Here is a 17,047-nt window from a genome sequence, read left to right as displayed (position 1 = left end):
TCAATTGCAGATTTTGCTGTGGCCTGGAACAGGGCAGCAGGACAATCTGCAATTGAAAAAGGCATATTTCCAAATGCTGTGATGGTGGTCGCATTGGAATACAGGGGGTGGAACTGCCGACTACTAGTCGGGTGGTTCCTCTCCCATTGAAACATCCATTTACCGTTTGCCTAGCACACGGTGCATGGATGTTTGGAATGTCACCACATGGGCCCCCCCAGTCTCCATAGCGGAGGCTCAAAGGGGACAGGGCCCTGCTAGGGACCCCCAGAGTCCCTTTCTGGCAGCCAGCTCCTAGCGGTAGGACTGCCATGAAAAGGCAGAGGAAAATGGGTATGGTAATCTCTACGGCGGTGCATCACCCATATTGCAGAGATTACAGTCTCACCACTGCCCCAATGCGCTCAAGGATCCCGTGGGAAAAGCAGCAGGCTGTCCCTCTACCCAATGCCTCAGACTGCAGGATCCGGATTCGGGGGTCGGACTGCTTCGGTGGAAGTCAGTGGGCCCGCCACTGACAGCCTGTCGGTGGCAGGCTCACCAACATGCGAATAAGGCCCTAGGTTTTTATTTGCTGTCAGCGCACCGACTATAAAGTCAACTTCTAAATATTCATGTGTCTTTAAAAGCGGAAGAAGAAAACAGAGAAAAATTGCCAACATTTGCAGTGTATTTATGTGTGTAAGAACATTTTGATTTGTCAACATGCCACATCAATTACAAGTATTGCTATGATTAATTAGAGGACACCAAAATGCCTGCCAGACCAATGCACAATAAGTAAGAGGTGCTTGAAATTCCAGCAAACTTTGACATCTAAATGTTTATGAGACAATACTGAGACAATCTATTCACAGTTTTCAAGCACTAGTTTGTATGGAACCAATGACTGGAAAAATGCCAGCCGCTGAGCTTCAGAAAGGCCTTAAAGGTAGAGTTGTGTATTTGCACAATATCGTGGGTGGAGGGTCTAAGGGAAGGTTTAAAGACCAGTTTGATTGATTCCCCACAACCAATACTATATCACACAAATAAGTTGCAGGTCTATTGAGCTTAGAACAGCTCTGGAATGCAAACATCCCTGAGCTCCTTCCTCACAGTGAAGGGTTTGTAGCCCTTGGTTGCACTAGGAATTGCAACCAAGAGGAGATCCCAGATGATGAAGCATGCCACCTCGGTTGGTGATGGGATTCCATCCTCTTTAAGGGACTCCCCCGTATTAGAGTAGGAGCCATTGCTTGCACTGTTTGTGTTCTAGAGCTGTTTTAAGCTCGATAGACCCGCAGATTATTTGTGTGATATAGAGTTGTGTATTTACCTTTAGATTTTAAAAACAGCATTGCAACTGTGGGTGTAGAAAGTGATCTTGAAGACCCACTCAGTATTCTAGTAAATGGTGTGCCCACAAATACAATACAAATGTGCAAAAACTAGTGGAAGAAAGCTACGTTCTATCTTAAAGACAATAATGGGTACAGTAAAGATACAGATGTTGCCTCACAATGGAGTTGCATGGAGGAAGTAATGTTGCCTTTACGTAGACAGTTTGTAAAAAGTGGATAAAAGCAGATCTGAAGAAAGCCTCAAAGAATCCATCCACTGCATTCAATAGAGGTTTGAGGGGTGATTTTGAACGGTACCAGATGAAATAAGCTAAGGGGGCTGCAATGAGTTTGTGGGAAAAAGGTTTAGAAGCTGGATGTTTTCATCAACTATTTCCAACTGGAGTAGATGGGCAGTATGATGACTGCCCTGTGCAAAAACCCGCAGCTGAGTATAGGTCAACAAGGTTATTTTCAGAGGACCCTAAATCTTTACAAAGTATGTGATATGTATTCAATCTCCTATTTGAAAGTTTTATCTGGTCTGTCTTATGCTCTTTACTATATTCTTAAGACAGGAGTCAATGCAAAAAATGTGTCCCATTGTATGACCAATGAATACTGGTATTGTCACCATTGCGAGCTCAAGAGTAAGTTGCAAAATTTAGGTGTACCAACTTGGTTTGTAACACTGAGTTGTGCAGAGTGTGCATGGGAAACACCAGAAGAACACTACTCTTTGGATCCTGCAAATGTTCTCAGGTATTTTAACCATAGATTTCAAGCCATGTTGTACTTCATCTACAACAAAATACATCTACCCCTTTGAGAAGTTTCTGCTTTCATTTGATGAAATGATTAACAAGCAAGAGGTGCTCCTCATATTCACTTGAAGTTGTAGGTGAAAGATGCACCTACATTTTGAACAGACATGGATGAGTCTGTACTTTCTTTCACAAAGGAGTATATTCCATGTACTATTTTAAAATGAAATGAGAGAAAAGGCCTAAAGCAGCTAGTACTGCATGTTCAACCACAAAGATGTGGAACATACTGTTGGTAGAAGTACAGAGGAAAAGGAAAGTTTTTACACAAAATGTTGTTTTGGATTTCCAAGACCTGTTATTTCAAAAAGAAGAGTGAACAGTTGTATGTCTGCCATGAGATATACACTTACTTGTAAATCATCATACAACATGTACAATTTCAAGAGAACAGAGGCTTCAAAATATATTATTGACTACAATCCTGGAATTTTGAAAATGTGGAATACCAATATGTATACTCAGTTTGTGGCTTACAACACTATAGCTGTTGCTCATAATGTTACTTCACACATAATGAAATCTAAGAAGACAGAGAGGAAAGATGTGTGGAAAGAGAGTTCTGCTGAAAAGTCTCTTACAAAACATTTGTACAGCTTAAGTTTAATGATGCTTTCACACAGGGAAATGTAATCCTATAAATATAGTGGCCATTTGAGTTCTGCTAGTGTACATTCTAAGTCAAAAGGAATTGTTTAGGTGAATCTAGGCCTAGCATCAAGTCAGAACTGAGTTTCAAAATCTTTTCCCGGAAATTGAATATTTTCCAGAGACTGAGCCAGACAGTACATACATTGTGAAAACAAACATGTTGCATACTTACTTCCCAAAAAAGGAGTGTATATCTAGACAATGTCTGTCTATATGAAGCACTCCAGTATTACACATGTAGAAACAATGTGACAGAAAATGTAGATGAAGGTAAAGTTTCATTAGTTGGTTGCATTTGGTGCGACACAGCAAGGCCAGTCGAATTAGCCATAGAAAACTGAGTTGCCAAACTGCCGAAAAAGATAATTTTTCTATTTTGCACTTTTTCATTTGTTTAAACCATGGCACTTTGAAACAGAATTCTTAATGTATATGCTAGGGGGCTTCAAGGTGGCAAGAAATCGTAAGTTGTAGCTAAACTTGATACAATACTACAGTCTACCCCAAATAACATAATGTCATTGATTGCTGGTGACTTTAACACCACTATTGAACCCCTTGGTTTGGACGATATACATTTAAGAGAGGAGGAGGACACCAGGTGGGGAGTTCATCAGCTCGGTACTAAACCCATTAGAAAATGGACTTAGGCTGCTATCCAGTTAAAGGGCCTCTGCATGGAAAACGAGCTGAGAGCTGCCAACGGGCGCACATTGTCAGATAAAATGGGGAAGGAAACTTTTGACAATGGTGCTAGGGTAAGCAACATTGACTATCTACTCGTCCCTCTCAAGATGTGGTCTACTCTCCTTGACATGGAAGTGGTGACTCGCATCGAAAGTGACAATAATCCTTTTAGTGCAAAGTTTAATCTGGGTATTCATATAGAGGCCGATCCTCATGTAGGGCACTCCTACCCGGATTTGGTCATGGCAAATGATGAGCGCCACCTTAAATGGTGTCAAGTCGCAGAGCATCAGGAAATAATTAGTAATATCGAGGGGGACCTGGAAGGAGCTCTAAAGGCTATGGAGGAAGTCATCCGGAATGGATCTCCCCCTTATCTTTTATTAGAGGCACACAATAGGCTCTTTGTAAAACTGAAAACTTACTTTTGTAAACCTAGCTTAGAAAAAAGAAGAATTCAAATTAAAAAACCAGATAGCTGGTATGATGGCTCCTGCCGCCAAGCTAGGAGAGAGTTGGGTCTAGCCCTAAAGTCTAAAGATATGGGTACAATAAGATTGGCTCGTGCAAACTATAGGCTCAAGCAAAATATCGCTAAAAGGGCTTGGGAAGAGGGCCTGTGGCAGGATTTGAAAGTGGCGTGCTCTGCTAAGAATCCCAAACTTTTCTGGGAAATTTTTAAATGGGATAGGGGGACTACATCGAGAGAGTCCCCATAATAATGTTGATTGTAATTCTTGGGTTGACTACTTTAACCCCCAATATGCTGCTAATGCTAATGGTAGTAGCGAAGAAGCTTTTGTCCATACTGTGTATAAGGAGCCTATCTTCTCTCGGAGTGAAGTGGATAGGGCATTGGACCAGGTCACTGAGGGTCGTGCTACCGGCATGGATTGTGTCCCCACAGATTTATTTCTGAATAACAGAGGGCGTTGGCGATTATATATTTTGTATGTGGCAAATGCCATAGCCCAAGGGATGGAAGTACCTATCACATGGAAAGGGGCAGAAATAGTGCCGGTGTATAAAAAGGGTGATAAGTCGCTCGCAGCCAACTACAGACCAATAAGTCTAATTGACTGTTTACAAAAAATCATGGGACGGCTGGTTTTGGGCAGAATCCAGACCTGGATGGATAATGACAATATTTTGAGTCACCTACAGGCTGGTTTCTGGCCAAAAACAAGTACCATAGACCAGGTTTTCCGGTTTATTATGTTATACTGGCGTACCGTGGTCCTGGAAAAGGGTACCTTGTATGCCGTTTTTGTCGACTTAAAGGTGGCTTTCGACCTGGTCCCTCGCAACATACTATGGAAAGTCCTAGCGGAGCTGGGGATGGCACCTGAACTGCTGAGTTTGATTGTCCGCCTGCATGAGGACACCTTCGCCCGGGTCCGGTGGGGTTGCCAGGTGGAGGTTACGGAGCCCTTTCCGGTGGAGCGTGGAGTGAGGCAAGGATGCGTAATGGCACCGACCTTATTCTTGCTCTTCGTGAATGGGGTTGCAGATTTTTCTCTCCCTGGTCCCGACTGATGCCCCTGCGATGTCTGGCGAGCGGGTTCCGGTCCTCATGTTCGCGGACGACACGCTCATCATTTCAAAGACTCCCAGTGGACTCCAGCAAGCACTGAAGCGGTTTGAAGATTTTTGTTTGAATAGGGGCCTAGAAATAAACAAGACAAAAACCAAGTATATGGTCCTGACTGGCCATAAAACGTGCGGGTCTAATAGACCCTTCAAAGGGGTGATCAATATGAATGGTTCCCCGCTGGAGCGGGTAGACGCCTTCACCTACCTGGGGGTTACCCTTCAGAAAGACTTTGGGTGGTCTAGTCAATTGGACATTGCGGTGCTAAAACTCCGCCAGCAGGCAGGTATCCTTTTGAGAAAATTCACCTCCTCAACAACAAAGCCTATTAGCCCCTTATTGGAAGTATACGGGATGAAGGTCTTAAGTTCGGCCCTTTATGGAGCCGAACTTTGGGGTTTCGAAGATCTAAGAAAGCTACGCTAGCAGAAAATGAATTTCTACGAAAACCTACTAGCGTTCCCATAAGTACCCCGTTAAAACCACTAATGTGGGACCTTGGAAAAAAGGCAGTCCAGGATCTTGCCTTTCTGCGGCCATTACTCTATTGGCGCCGTTTATGGACCACAGAAGAATTACAGCACTATTCCCAGGGACTAAGGGTGATAATGGCAAAGGATCCATGCCATAGAATACACTGGCTGAAGGCCATTAGATCAATACTCTTCAAACTGAGACTGAGGGGACTATGTGAGGATCCGGAAAACGCCCAATTCCCCTCTAAAAAATCACTAAAAGAAAAGTATTGGGAGATGGTGATTGCTGAAGAGAGGTCAGAGGGTCTCCCTTCGCACTTAACTGGTCGTTTCATGTATATTAAAGCCCATCCACAACTGGAACAATATTGGGACATTATTGGTAAACAACAGGACCGAAAGCTTTATTTTCAGCTTAGGGTAGGATCACTACCAATAAGATCCTTTACAGTAAAATGGGCAGACAAAAATGGCAACGACAGATGTCCCAAGTGTGGGGAGGAACAAGAGTCATTAAGTCATTTTTTATTCTTTTGTCCTTTGTATACTGTCCCCAGAATGATGTGGATCAAGCCTATATGTAAACTGCTTGGGATACATAGGCCTGGTGAGGCTCTGAGAATTCTATCTACAGACCCGACGCCTAGAATAGCTGTTGCCGTGGCTAAATTCTTGAGATGAGCTTGGGTAATCCGCACAAAATACATAGCGGTAACTATATGAAGATTAAGTTGTATTCGCCTATGTATATTGGGGTTAACTCTTGTGAATTTTTGTGCAATTCTCCTCTAGACAAATGTATATTGATGAAATGATTTTAGACTTTTTAAATTGTAATTCGGCAATAGTCTATTGTAGTTTAATACTCCTTTTAAATATTTATTGTATGGCTTTTTAAATGATCTTTTTTATTAACAATTGTGTATTTTATGTATACTTTTATGACTTAATTGTCGAATAAAGTTTGTGAAAATGAAATGAAACAGAATTACTAATGACTTTGAATGCTATGAAGACTCTTTTAATGATGCACAGGATATCATTACGTGTTTAGTATTTCCAAACTACTTGCAAATGTTGAATGATGAAATTGAACAGGAAGATATATCTGTTGCTGAGGTCGCTAAGTAGAAATCACAAAGCAGCCAAAGTACAGGTACTCAAAGTTAGGACCCACTAGGAGAACCAATCATTCAAAATGAGGCTGCTATTGCAATGAATGAGATGGAGACTACCATGGAACAAGCAAGACAGGAAACTATTGATTTGACAGATTTATTTGGACAACTAAATGATGAGCAAATGGAAATGTATATGGAAGTGAAAGCTACAGTTGAGCATGGACTGCTTCATGACAAGGAAGATAGTGAGTGTTCAACATTTAAGCCTATACTGTTGCATATAAGCGGTCAAGCTGGGACTGGTAAAAGCCTCTTGATACAAGTTCTTATTGCTTTTCTACAGTCGACTACAAACTGTAATTTATAATGTGTGGTTACAGCACATACTGGGTTAGCAGCACACAATATCAAATGTATTACTTTTATTTTTCTTCTGATGCTGCCTGTGGAACAAGACAACAAACTTTCAATGCCCAACGTTATCTGGTGAAACTTACCATGAAGTGTCAAGAGAGTTGAAATAGTTTACACGTTTAATCTTTGATGATGTGAGCATGGTCTCAAACTTAATGCTTGCCCTTGTGCATTTAAAAAAGCAAGAGGTTCTAAAAAAGGATTTTGATGTCCTATTTGGTGGAAAACATTTGATTGTTTTTGGAGATTACCCCAGTGAAAGGTCAGCCTCAAATACAAAGTATTAATGAGGAATATGCGACAAGTATCTGACATTGAATATGGTAATATCCTGAAAGATATTAGAGTAGGACTTCTTTCAAAAGAGGGAAGGCATGTTCTAGAAAATCATCTTCTTAAAACACTGTATCCAACAACGAAGGCAGCAGCATAACTAATGTTCACTTTTGTACAAGAAGGCAAATATATTGTGTGCCTAATGCCTACATTGGAGCAGTGTGCATCTTTCAACAAAGAATTGATTGAATTGGAGAGAGAAGATATTTTGCAAATGAAGGTAAAAGATAAAATGAAACACCAGGCTTTGACTGTATTGCTAAATGAAAAGTTGCAAGTAAAACTGGATTCAATAGGAAAATCTGTTTTGTGAGCTGGAGGATTGGAAAAATGTTTATGTCCATGCAATAACTGTAAGATGATTTTGTGTGAAAATTTCAGTTTTAAAGTAGCTTTGGTTAATGGTGCTATGGGTAAAGTTGTTGATCTTATACATTTTCCTAATAGGGATGAGGTGGAATACTTTCCGATTACATTTGATCAGGTTGACAACACTAAGCAAATTGGACAATGTACTGCATGTTTTTTGCTTGTGAAATATTTACATGTTTTGCAGAAAGAGTTTTAAGTTTATCTAGCATATGCTGTTACTATTCGTAAATCTCAAGGTTTAAGTTCAATTGCAGCATTCATTAATATTGATAGTACAGTATTCAAGTAACGTATGCCATATGTAGCTTTGCCTCGAGTTAGCACATTGTCTTGTTTGTATCTGTTTGCATTTCATGAAAACAGAGAAATGCTAATTCAAGTTGTATTAATGAATACAACCGATTAATACGTGTTTATGCTTCTCACTGATAGTATCCTGTTTATGAGAAATGTTCCTTCTGTCCAAAGCTGAAACTTTCAAAGCACTGTAGTGTTGTTGTTTGAAAGAAGGAATTGAAAGACAAGAAGGAAGTTGTTAAAAAACTGAAAATAAGGGAAATGTTGCTGGTTACCAGTTGTCAAACCCCACTGGTGTCGACTGCTGTGCTAATGTTGTACTAAATGCATTGCTTTCATTGCCCTATGTTATAGTTGCAATTAAAGAAAAACAATAGAAGGTATTGTGTTCTGCACTGTCTGTTCAGGCTTTTTTGTAGTGAGAGAATTAAAGTACATTCTGCATCAGCGATTTGAGACATTGTAGATGTGTGTACTCAATCTGTACAGTTTACTCAAAGCACTCAAGAGGAGGCACAGGAGTTTCTAATGGTGATGTTTGGTTTTTTAGAAGAAGAGGAAGTATGTTTTGATGCATTCTTTGAACTTAGGGGCTCATTAGGATGGCGGTTTTTCCGCATCCTCCGGGCCGGCGGAAGTGTCCGCCGGCCTGGAGGATGCGGAAAAACCGCGGCGGAGACTCCAAAGACCCACCGCCAAATTAGGATGGCTGGTGGGTCTGGAATTCCGTCCGCCGCTTTTCCGCCGCGGTCGGCTTCCGACTGCGGCGGAAAAGCTATAACATGGCAGGCGGTGTCTATGAGACACCGTCCGCCATATCATGATGTTGGTGTAAATATGCTTTTCCACGGCGGGTTTTCCGCCATGGAAAAGCATACGGACATTCACTTTGGGGGCCCGTTGCGGGCCCCCTGGGTGAATGGGGGGTGCACATGGGGGGTACCTATGGTACCCCCCTGCATTTGCGTACACAAAGCAGCAGGCACCGTGCGGTGCCTGCCGCTTTGTGCATGTAAATGCAACACATGCATTTTTCACATTGCGGCGGGTGCAGCTTGAAGCTCCACCCGCGGCAATGTTAAAAATAGAGGATGTGACCGCCACCCTGGCGGTCACATCCTAATCAGCACGGAGGGAACGCCGCAGCCCCTGCGGACGTTCCCTCCTCCTCAAGGGTGGCGGACGGACGCAAGTCCGTCCGCCATCCTAATGAGCCCCTTAGTTTCTAGAATGCGAAGATTGCTTATACATCAACTACAGAAAAATATTTGAAGTGTTTTAGTTATCTAACTATACAAGATTGCAAAGCTGTGACTTTTGACAGATTGCTGAGACAGGCTACACAAAACAATGTATGCCCAAATTGTCAAATATATCTTCTGTGGACTTTACATGTAGCAAGAAGTGGCAAATGTTTTTTTCACTGCTACAACGATGCAGAGCAGATGGCACTAAATTAAAAACATTGATTACTTACTTTACAGCTGGACAAATCTATTTCTGGTAAAATATATACTACTAGTGCTATCATTTTTCATGAAGGAGTTAGTATTGCATCTGGTCATTACACTGTCTATCTAAAAAGTGAAAGTGGATAGACAGAAATGCAATTATAGCAACCTGCAATGTAAGTAAAGATTGCCTTGGAAGTTAGTAATATCGAGGGGGACCTGGAAGGAGCTCTAAAGGCTATGGAGGAAGTCATCCGGAATGGATCTCCCCCTTATCTTTTATTAGAGGCACACAATAGGCTCTTTGTAAAACTGAAAACTTACTTTTGTAAACCTAGCTTAGGAAAAAGAAGAATTCAAATTAAAAAACCAGAGAGCTGGTATGATGGCTCCTGCCGCCAAGCTAGGAGAGAGTTGGGTCTAGCCCTAAAGTCTAAAGATATGGGTACAATAAGATTGGCTCGTGCAAACTATAGGCTCAAGCAAAATATCACTAAAAGGGCTTGGGAAGAGGGCCTGTGGCAGGATTTGAAAGTGGCGTGCTCTGCTAAGAATCCCAAACTTTTCTGGGAAATTTTTAATGGGATAGGGGGACTACATCGAGAGAGTCCCCATAATAATGTTGATTGTAATTCTTGGGTTGACTACTTTAACCCCCAATATGCTGCTAATGCTAATGGTAGTAGCGAAGAAGCTTTTGTCCATACTGTGTATAAGGAGCCTATCTTCTCTCGGAGTGAAGTGGATAGGGCATTGGACCAGGTCACTGAGGGTCGTGCTACCGGCATGGATTGTGTCCCCACAGATTTATTTCTGAATAACAGAGGGCGTTGGCGATTATATATTTTGTATGTGGCAAATGCCATAGCCCAAGGGATGGAAGTACCTATCACATGGAAAGGGGCAGAAATAGTGCCGGTGTATAAAAAGGGTGATAAGTCGCTCGCAGCCAACTACAGACCAATAAGTCTAATTGACTGTTTACAAAAAATCATGGGACGGCTGGTTTTGGGCAGAATCCAGACCTGGATGGATAATGACAATATTTTGAGTCACCTACAGGCTGGTTTCTGGCCAAAAACAAGTACCATAGACCAGGTTTTCCGGTTTATTATGTTATACTGGCGTACCGTGGTCCTGGAAAAGGGTACCTTGTATGCCGTTTTTGTCGACTTAAAGGTGGCTTTCGACCTGGTCCCTCGCAACATACTATGGAAAGTCCTAGCGGAGCTGGGGATGGCACCTGAACTGCTGAGTTTGATTGTCCGCCTGCATGAGGACACCTTCGCCCGGGTCCGGTGGGGTTGCCAGGTGGAGGTTACGGAGCCCTTTCCGGTGGAGCGTGGAGTGAGGCAAGGATGCGTAATGGCACCGACCTTATTCTTGCTCTCCGTGAATGGGGTTGCAGATTTTCTCTCCCTGGTCCCGACTGATGCCCCTGCGATGTCTGGCGAGCGGGTTCCGATCCTCATGTTCGCGGACGACACGCTCATCATTTCAAAGACTCCCAGTGGACTCCAGCAAGCACTGAAGCGGTTTGAAGATTTTTGTTTGAATAGGGGCCTAGAAATAAACAAGACAAAAACCAAGTATATGGTCCTGACTGGCCATAAAACGTGCGGGTCTAATAGACCCTTCAAAGGGGTGATCAATATGAATGGTTCCCCGCTGGAGCGGGTAGACGTCTTCACCTACCTGGGGGTTACCCTTCAGAAAGACTTTGGGTGGTCTAGTCAATTGGACATTGCGGTGCTAAAACTCCGCCAGCAGGCAGGTATCCTTTTGAGAAAATTCACCTCCTCAACAACAAAGCCTATTAGCCCCTTATTGGAAGTATACGGGATGAAGGTCTTAGGTTCGGCCCTTTATTGTGTTCTGCACTGTCTGTTCTGTTCAGGCTTTTTTGTAGTGAGAGAATTAAAGTACATTCTGCATCAGCGATTTGAGACATTGTAGATGTGTGTACTCAATCTGTACAGTTTACTCAAAACACTCAAGAGGAGGCACAGGAGTTTCTAATGGTGATGTTTGGTTTTTTAGAAGAAGAGGAAGTATGTTTTGATGCATTCTTTGAACTTAGGGGCTCATTAGGATGGCGGTTTTTCCGCATCCTCCGGGCCGGCGGAAGTGTCTGCCGGCCTGGAGGATGCGGAAAAACCGTGGCGGAGACTCCAAAGACCCACCGCCAAATTAGGATGGCTGGTGGGTCTGGAATTCCGTCCGCCGCTTTTCCGCCGCGGTCGGCTTCCGACTGCGGCGGAAAAGCTATAACATGGCAGGCGGTGTCTATGAGACACCGTCCGCCATATCATGATGTTGGTGTAAATATGCTTTTCCACGGCGGGTTTTCCGCCATGGAAAAGCATACGGACATTCACTTTGGGGGCCCGTTGCGGGCCCCCTGGGTGAATGGGGGGTGCACATGGGGGGTACCTATGGTACCCCCCTGCATTTGCGTACACAAAGCAGCAGGCACCGTGCGTTGCCTGCCGCTTTGTGCATGTAAATGCAACACATGCATTTTTCACATTGCGGCGGGTGCAGCTTGAAGCTCCACCCGCGCCAATGTTAAAAATAGAGGATGTGACCGCCACCCTGGCGGTCACATCCTAATCAGCACGGAGGGAACGCCGCAGCCCCTGCGGACGTTCCCTCCTCCTCAAGGGTGGCGGACGGACGCAAGTCCGTCCGCCATCCTAATGAGCCCCTTAGTTTCTAGAATGCGAAGATTGCTTATACATCAACTACAGAAAAATATTTGAAGTGTTTTAGTTATCTAACTATACAAGATTGCAAAGCTGTGACTTTTGACAGATTGCTGAGACAGGCTACACAAAACAATGTATGCCCAAATTGTCAAATATATCTTCTGTGGACTTTACATGTAGCAAGAAGTGGCAAATGTTTTTTTCACTGCTACAACGATGCAGAGCAGATGGCACTAAATTAAAAACATTGATTACTTACTTTACAGCTGGACAAATCTATTTCTGGTAAAATATATACTACTAGTGCTATCATTTTTCATGAAGGAGTTAGTATTGCATCTGGTCATTACACTGTCTATCTAAAAAGTGAAAGTGGATAGACAGAAATGCAATTATAGCAACCTGCAATGTAAGTAAAGATTGCCTTGGAAGTTAGCAAATTCCTATCTTTTGCTTTTGGAACCAAAGTTCTAAGGAGGATTACAGCTGGAAAAGTGGAATAGTCTTGTTATTGTAGATGCATTATTAGGATTTATGACAATGATGTGGCCAACAAAGGGTGATGTCTTTATGAGATTTTTCCTATTCTGGTGAGCCTTATATATGTACTAGTTCTTCTAATGGAAATGTTCTCAATTTCAGCATATTTTTCTTTGGATAAGTAGAGCAAGTATAGGTCAAATGATCGCTTAAAAAATTATATTGAGTGCAGTGCGTAGTGTTCCGTATTTGCAGTGACATAATGAGCATTTTTTATACAGTCAATATGATTTTCCCCACTGTTCAAGGATGATTCTTTATACAGTACATCATTTATGGGTTATAAGTATAAAAGCTAAGAACAGTAAAAAAAAAAAGGAAAATTAAATTCTTAATTTTATTACAACATATTGTCACAGCATTAGAAATTCATAGTAATTTGTTTCAATTTTGAAATTATGCATTTTTGAAATGAAATGTAATTTTATAAATTGTTATACTAATTCATATCTGTTTACTTTTCTTTTTATACAGATAAATGGCACCATTTTTTGGAGTAATGTGGTTTACTAATTAGTTCTATCAGTGTTTCAGCATAAGATTAAGTTCCCAGAGTTTTACAGAGTACACTTATTCATAAAACACTAACACATACCCACTCACACATACAGTCACTCATATACCCCAGCACTCACCTATACCTCATTTCACATACACTCACTTAGACAGTCGGATACCCACTTATACTCCCATACAGCTACTCTCACACACACCCACACACATACAAACAGTCAGACAGTGCTATAGACACTCACACACTAATATAGCAACTTACACACCCAGTGACACACTGATCCACACACTAACTCCCCCAGCAACACACTGATAGAGCAACTCACATACCCATCAACACACCGATACAGCAACTCACACACCCAGCGACACACCAGTACAGCCACTCACACATCCTCACACACACAATATAGATTTTGTACTGGTTCAGAGGACCTGCCTTGGCAATTTGTTCTGGACTATTCCTAATAGAGCAGTACCAAGACTAATTTGCATAGGGATGGATTTAGCAGTGAGGGTGAAAGAACAATGGGTTGGAACACTACCCCAAGTGTTTGCTAGTGGATAGACAAACCACATGCATTTCTGCCCTCAACTCTTTTCTCTCTATTGTAACGCCCTAAGTTGGCATGGGTATGTCCAAAAATGGATCTCTTGCTCACTGTGTCACTGGACTCATGCTGTATCTGGGTTGCTTTTCTTCTACTTCAGAGAGGACTTAGCTTGGCAGTTCCGACTGGACTGTTCCTATTAGACAAGGGAAAAGACTTAGACTGATTTGCTGATAGACAAACCAGAAGTTGCATGGCCGGCAGAAGAAGAATAGGTTGGAATGCTACGCAGTGGTTAGAAAAATTGTAAGCATTCCTCAAATATGTGTCTTCTATGTTTTGAAGAGTTGAAATACTCCTATGACACCTGAAACTTTTTGGCAGGGCACTGTTCCTTGTTCAGTACCAGCAAGCTCTATGCATGCCAGATTCTGGAGAACTTTGCACACCACAGTGGTTTCAGAGCAAACAAAAACAAAGAAACAATTATCCCCATTTCCAGGGAAGGATTTCCTTAGTGTATGGTCATTATTATTATTCATGTTTTTCTGTCCCCACCCCCAGGTGTTGACTGACGGTGAGAGGCAGAAAAAAATGCCTCACAGAGTTTACTGTAACTTGGGGGCAGCTGTGTAAGATGCTCCATTTGACAGTCTTCTGCTTTTTGGGTCCCTTCAAGATAGCTTTCTGTTCATGGAAGCTGGTGTTCCTTCCAACCCTAAAAAGGGTGTCCAGACTGTCAGTTTGGTGGATACAATGTTCCACATGTTAAGTATATAAAATTCTAGTAATAATATATTTCTTTATATTTATATTGAAAGAAAATACAACCTGGAGTAAATGATATATATTTTTCTTATGTATTAATAAATATTAAAAGTGATGTAAATAAATAATTTAAAGTAATTTAAATTATATTCTAAACAAAAAGTAAGTTCACGTTAATTTTCAAATGATAAAATGTTATTAAAACATAAACTAATATAAAATGATGTTTTACATTTTGGATAATTTTAATAGTAAGTATTTAAAATATGAAATATTAATATTGTTGACTATTTTAAATCATTTTGTTTACTATGGTGCATTATTTTAAGACACTACCATCATTACTAATGCTTTTTTGTGCCAGTAGTAACTTTAAACGTAGAAATGTGGCTTTTGTGAATAGGCTCACTGTAGTAAAATTACTCAAATGTGTGAGAGTAAATGTATTAGTAGTAAATCTATATGTGAAGATTTACCTTTGTTAATAGGCCCACACTATGCCAATTTAGCACACAATTTAAATCACCACAGTAGAAATTCAACTGTCAGCTACAGAAATGTGGCGGGAAGATTTTATTTTAATGCAGTCCTCAAACATGCACTATTTATGCTGAGGGTAGGCAAAATAAAGACATGAGGGGCTTAGTGTTATGTCAGTTGTGCAATTGGTTTACTTTATGTAATCTACAGTAGAATATCTGTATCTGTGCTTCTGCACTCAGGAATGAAATATAAAAGACTAATTACAAAGAACAAGGGAAATATGTTGTTTAATTCCTATGCAATCTGCAGGATTTCAATGTCACTAGTATTTAATGGAACTTGGCCTTCAAATCAATTGATCCCATCTCTTTCTCTAGTGCATATTAGATAATGAGTTGCAGAAGCCATCTCCTATGTTGCATTATCCTTTTCCTATCTCAACATGTCTATCATTTGGTGCCAATTCAGAGAAAATATTTAAATGTTTCCCACTTATCTTGCCAATCTATACACAATCTACAACAGGTTTTAGAACGGTTGTAAATTATTACATAGTATATCTTGCACTTTTCATCAACGATGCACTTTTGCCGAAGAAACAAGAATCTAAATGAGCTCATTCTGTCAATATTCCCTTGCTGCTTCCGATTCTACTAACAACATGCATTTGTATTCAACACATCGATCCTACCTGTATTGAAATAACCAGAATTGATAAAAACAAATCACTAAATGAAAGCAAAACAGTTCTCACCAAATATTTTCAGAGTTCAGTATATTTGCACAATAGTAACGATTCTCCACATTTTCAACAAGGATAACAGAATTTATAGAAAACACAACATGAATACACACCTACATGAATATAAACATTACATACCTGACATAAAGATTTTGTTGAAAGTAGGTAGCATACGAGTAATTGCATCATCAATGAAGGCAGATTCCTTTACTTTATACATTTCAATCGCCATGGTAGCATCTAAGTATTGGTCATGGAGCTTTTTCAGCTCAGACATTGATGCCATTTTCAATGATGCAAAATTGTAATCGCTGTTTCTCCTCTCTGTGTGTGTAGCTATTCTTATACTAAATAATTTACATTTTAAATTATTGGCATACAGAAGCCAAATTGATTTGCATTTCTTTCAAACCTCATTCCATTGAAATTCTATTCTCTTTTGATGTCAGCTGAGTGAAGAGCTTAAACATTTTTCATTCTGTTTGCAAGATGTCATCTTGTCAAATATGCCCCCAACTTGTTGAGACAAACAGAATTTTTTCTCCATCACTTAATAGGAAAGAGGTAAACAGTACTAGTGCTGCTACACTTAATAGGATTTTTGTAAAAGCCCTTCAAAAACATTCATTTGCTAGGTTAAAGACCGGGGCACCCTCTCCAGGGCAAATGCTTGGAGTTTCTATTTGGGGGCGCCTGCCTCCTAGGATCACTAAGAGGATTATCCAATCACAGATGACTATTGGAGGTCGGCAAAGAAGCAAGAAGGGAGATTGGTATCCCTTTTTGACGATTCAGAATAAAGTTGCATTATTCTGATTTGCACTTGTGTGGTGGAATAGCTAAATAAGGGGCATTGAACACTGTTATTTATGTGTATATATATACACATATATATATATATATATTCAAGGAAATGCAAATCCAAAAAAAGATCCACAGGAGCTCGCTCGGTCAGTTCAGCATGTTTATTTTTGGTATCGCAGAATAGGATATATATCCAAACTTCCTACCATCTCACTTGGGGGCATATTTGCAACTAAAGAGCTGATAAAAGTGAGACATTCCTGTGGAGATAGGGACTTGTAAATGTGCCCCTTGAAACTTGGACATGCATGCAAGGACTGGAGAAATAGATTCATTTAATGAGGCCCTTCATGACCCAGCAACACAGAGAGACTCATTTTGGCTGAAAAACTGCCT

General features: G+C 41.0%; 1 protein-coding gene across 1 annotated transcript in view; it reads right to left on the bottom strand.

The window, feature by feature from the left end:
* Window positions 1-16,149, bottom strand: part of LOC144772056 (nicotinamide N-methyltransferase-like) — a 123,696-nt gene extending 107,547 nt beyond the window's left edge. Inside the window, exon 1 of the mRNA XM_078656249.1 lies at window positions 15,986-16,149. Coding sequence (XP_078512375.1) covers window positions 15,986-16,133 — 148 coding nt within the window. The 5' untranslated portion in view covers window positions 16,134-16,149. The remainder of the gene's footprint in view (window positions 1-15,985) is intronic.
* Window positions 16,150-17,047: the final 898 nt, after the last annotated feature.

This window comes from Lissotriton helveticus, chromosome 8 (assembly GCF_964261635.1).
Source record: "Lissotriton helveticus chromosome 8, aLisHel1.1, whole genome shotgun sequence".
Classification (NCBI taxonomy): Eukaryota; Metazoa; Chordata; class Amphibia; order Caudata; family Salamandridae; genus Lissotriton; species Lissotriton helveticus.
The sequence above is the reverse complement of the archived record's forward strand: the minus strand, read 5'-3'. Positions and strand labels throughout refer to the sequence as shown.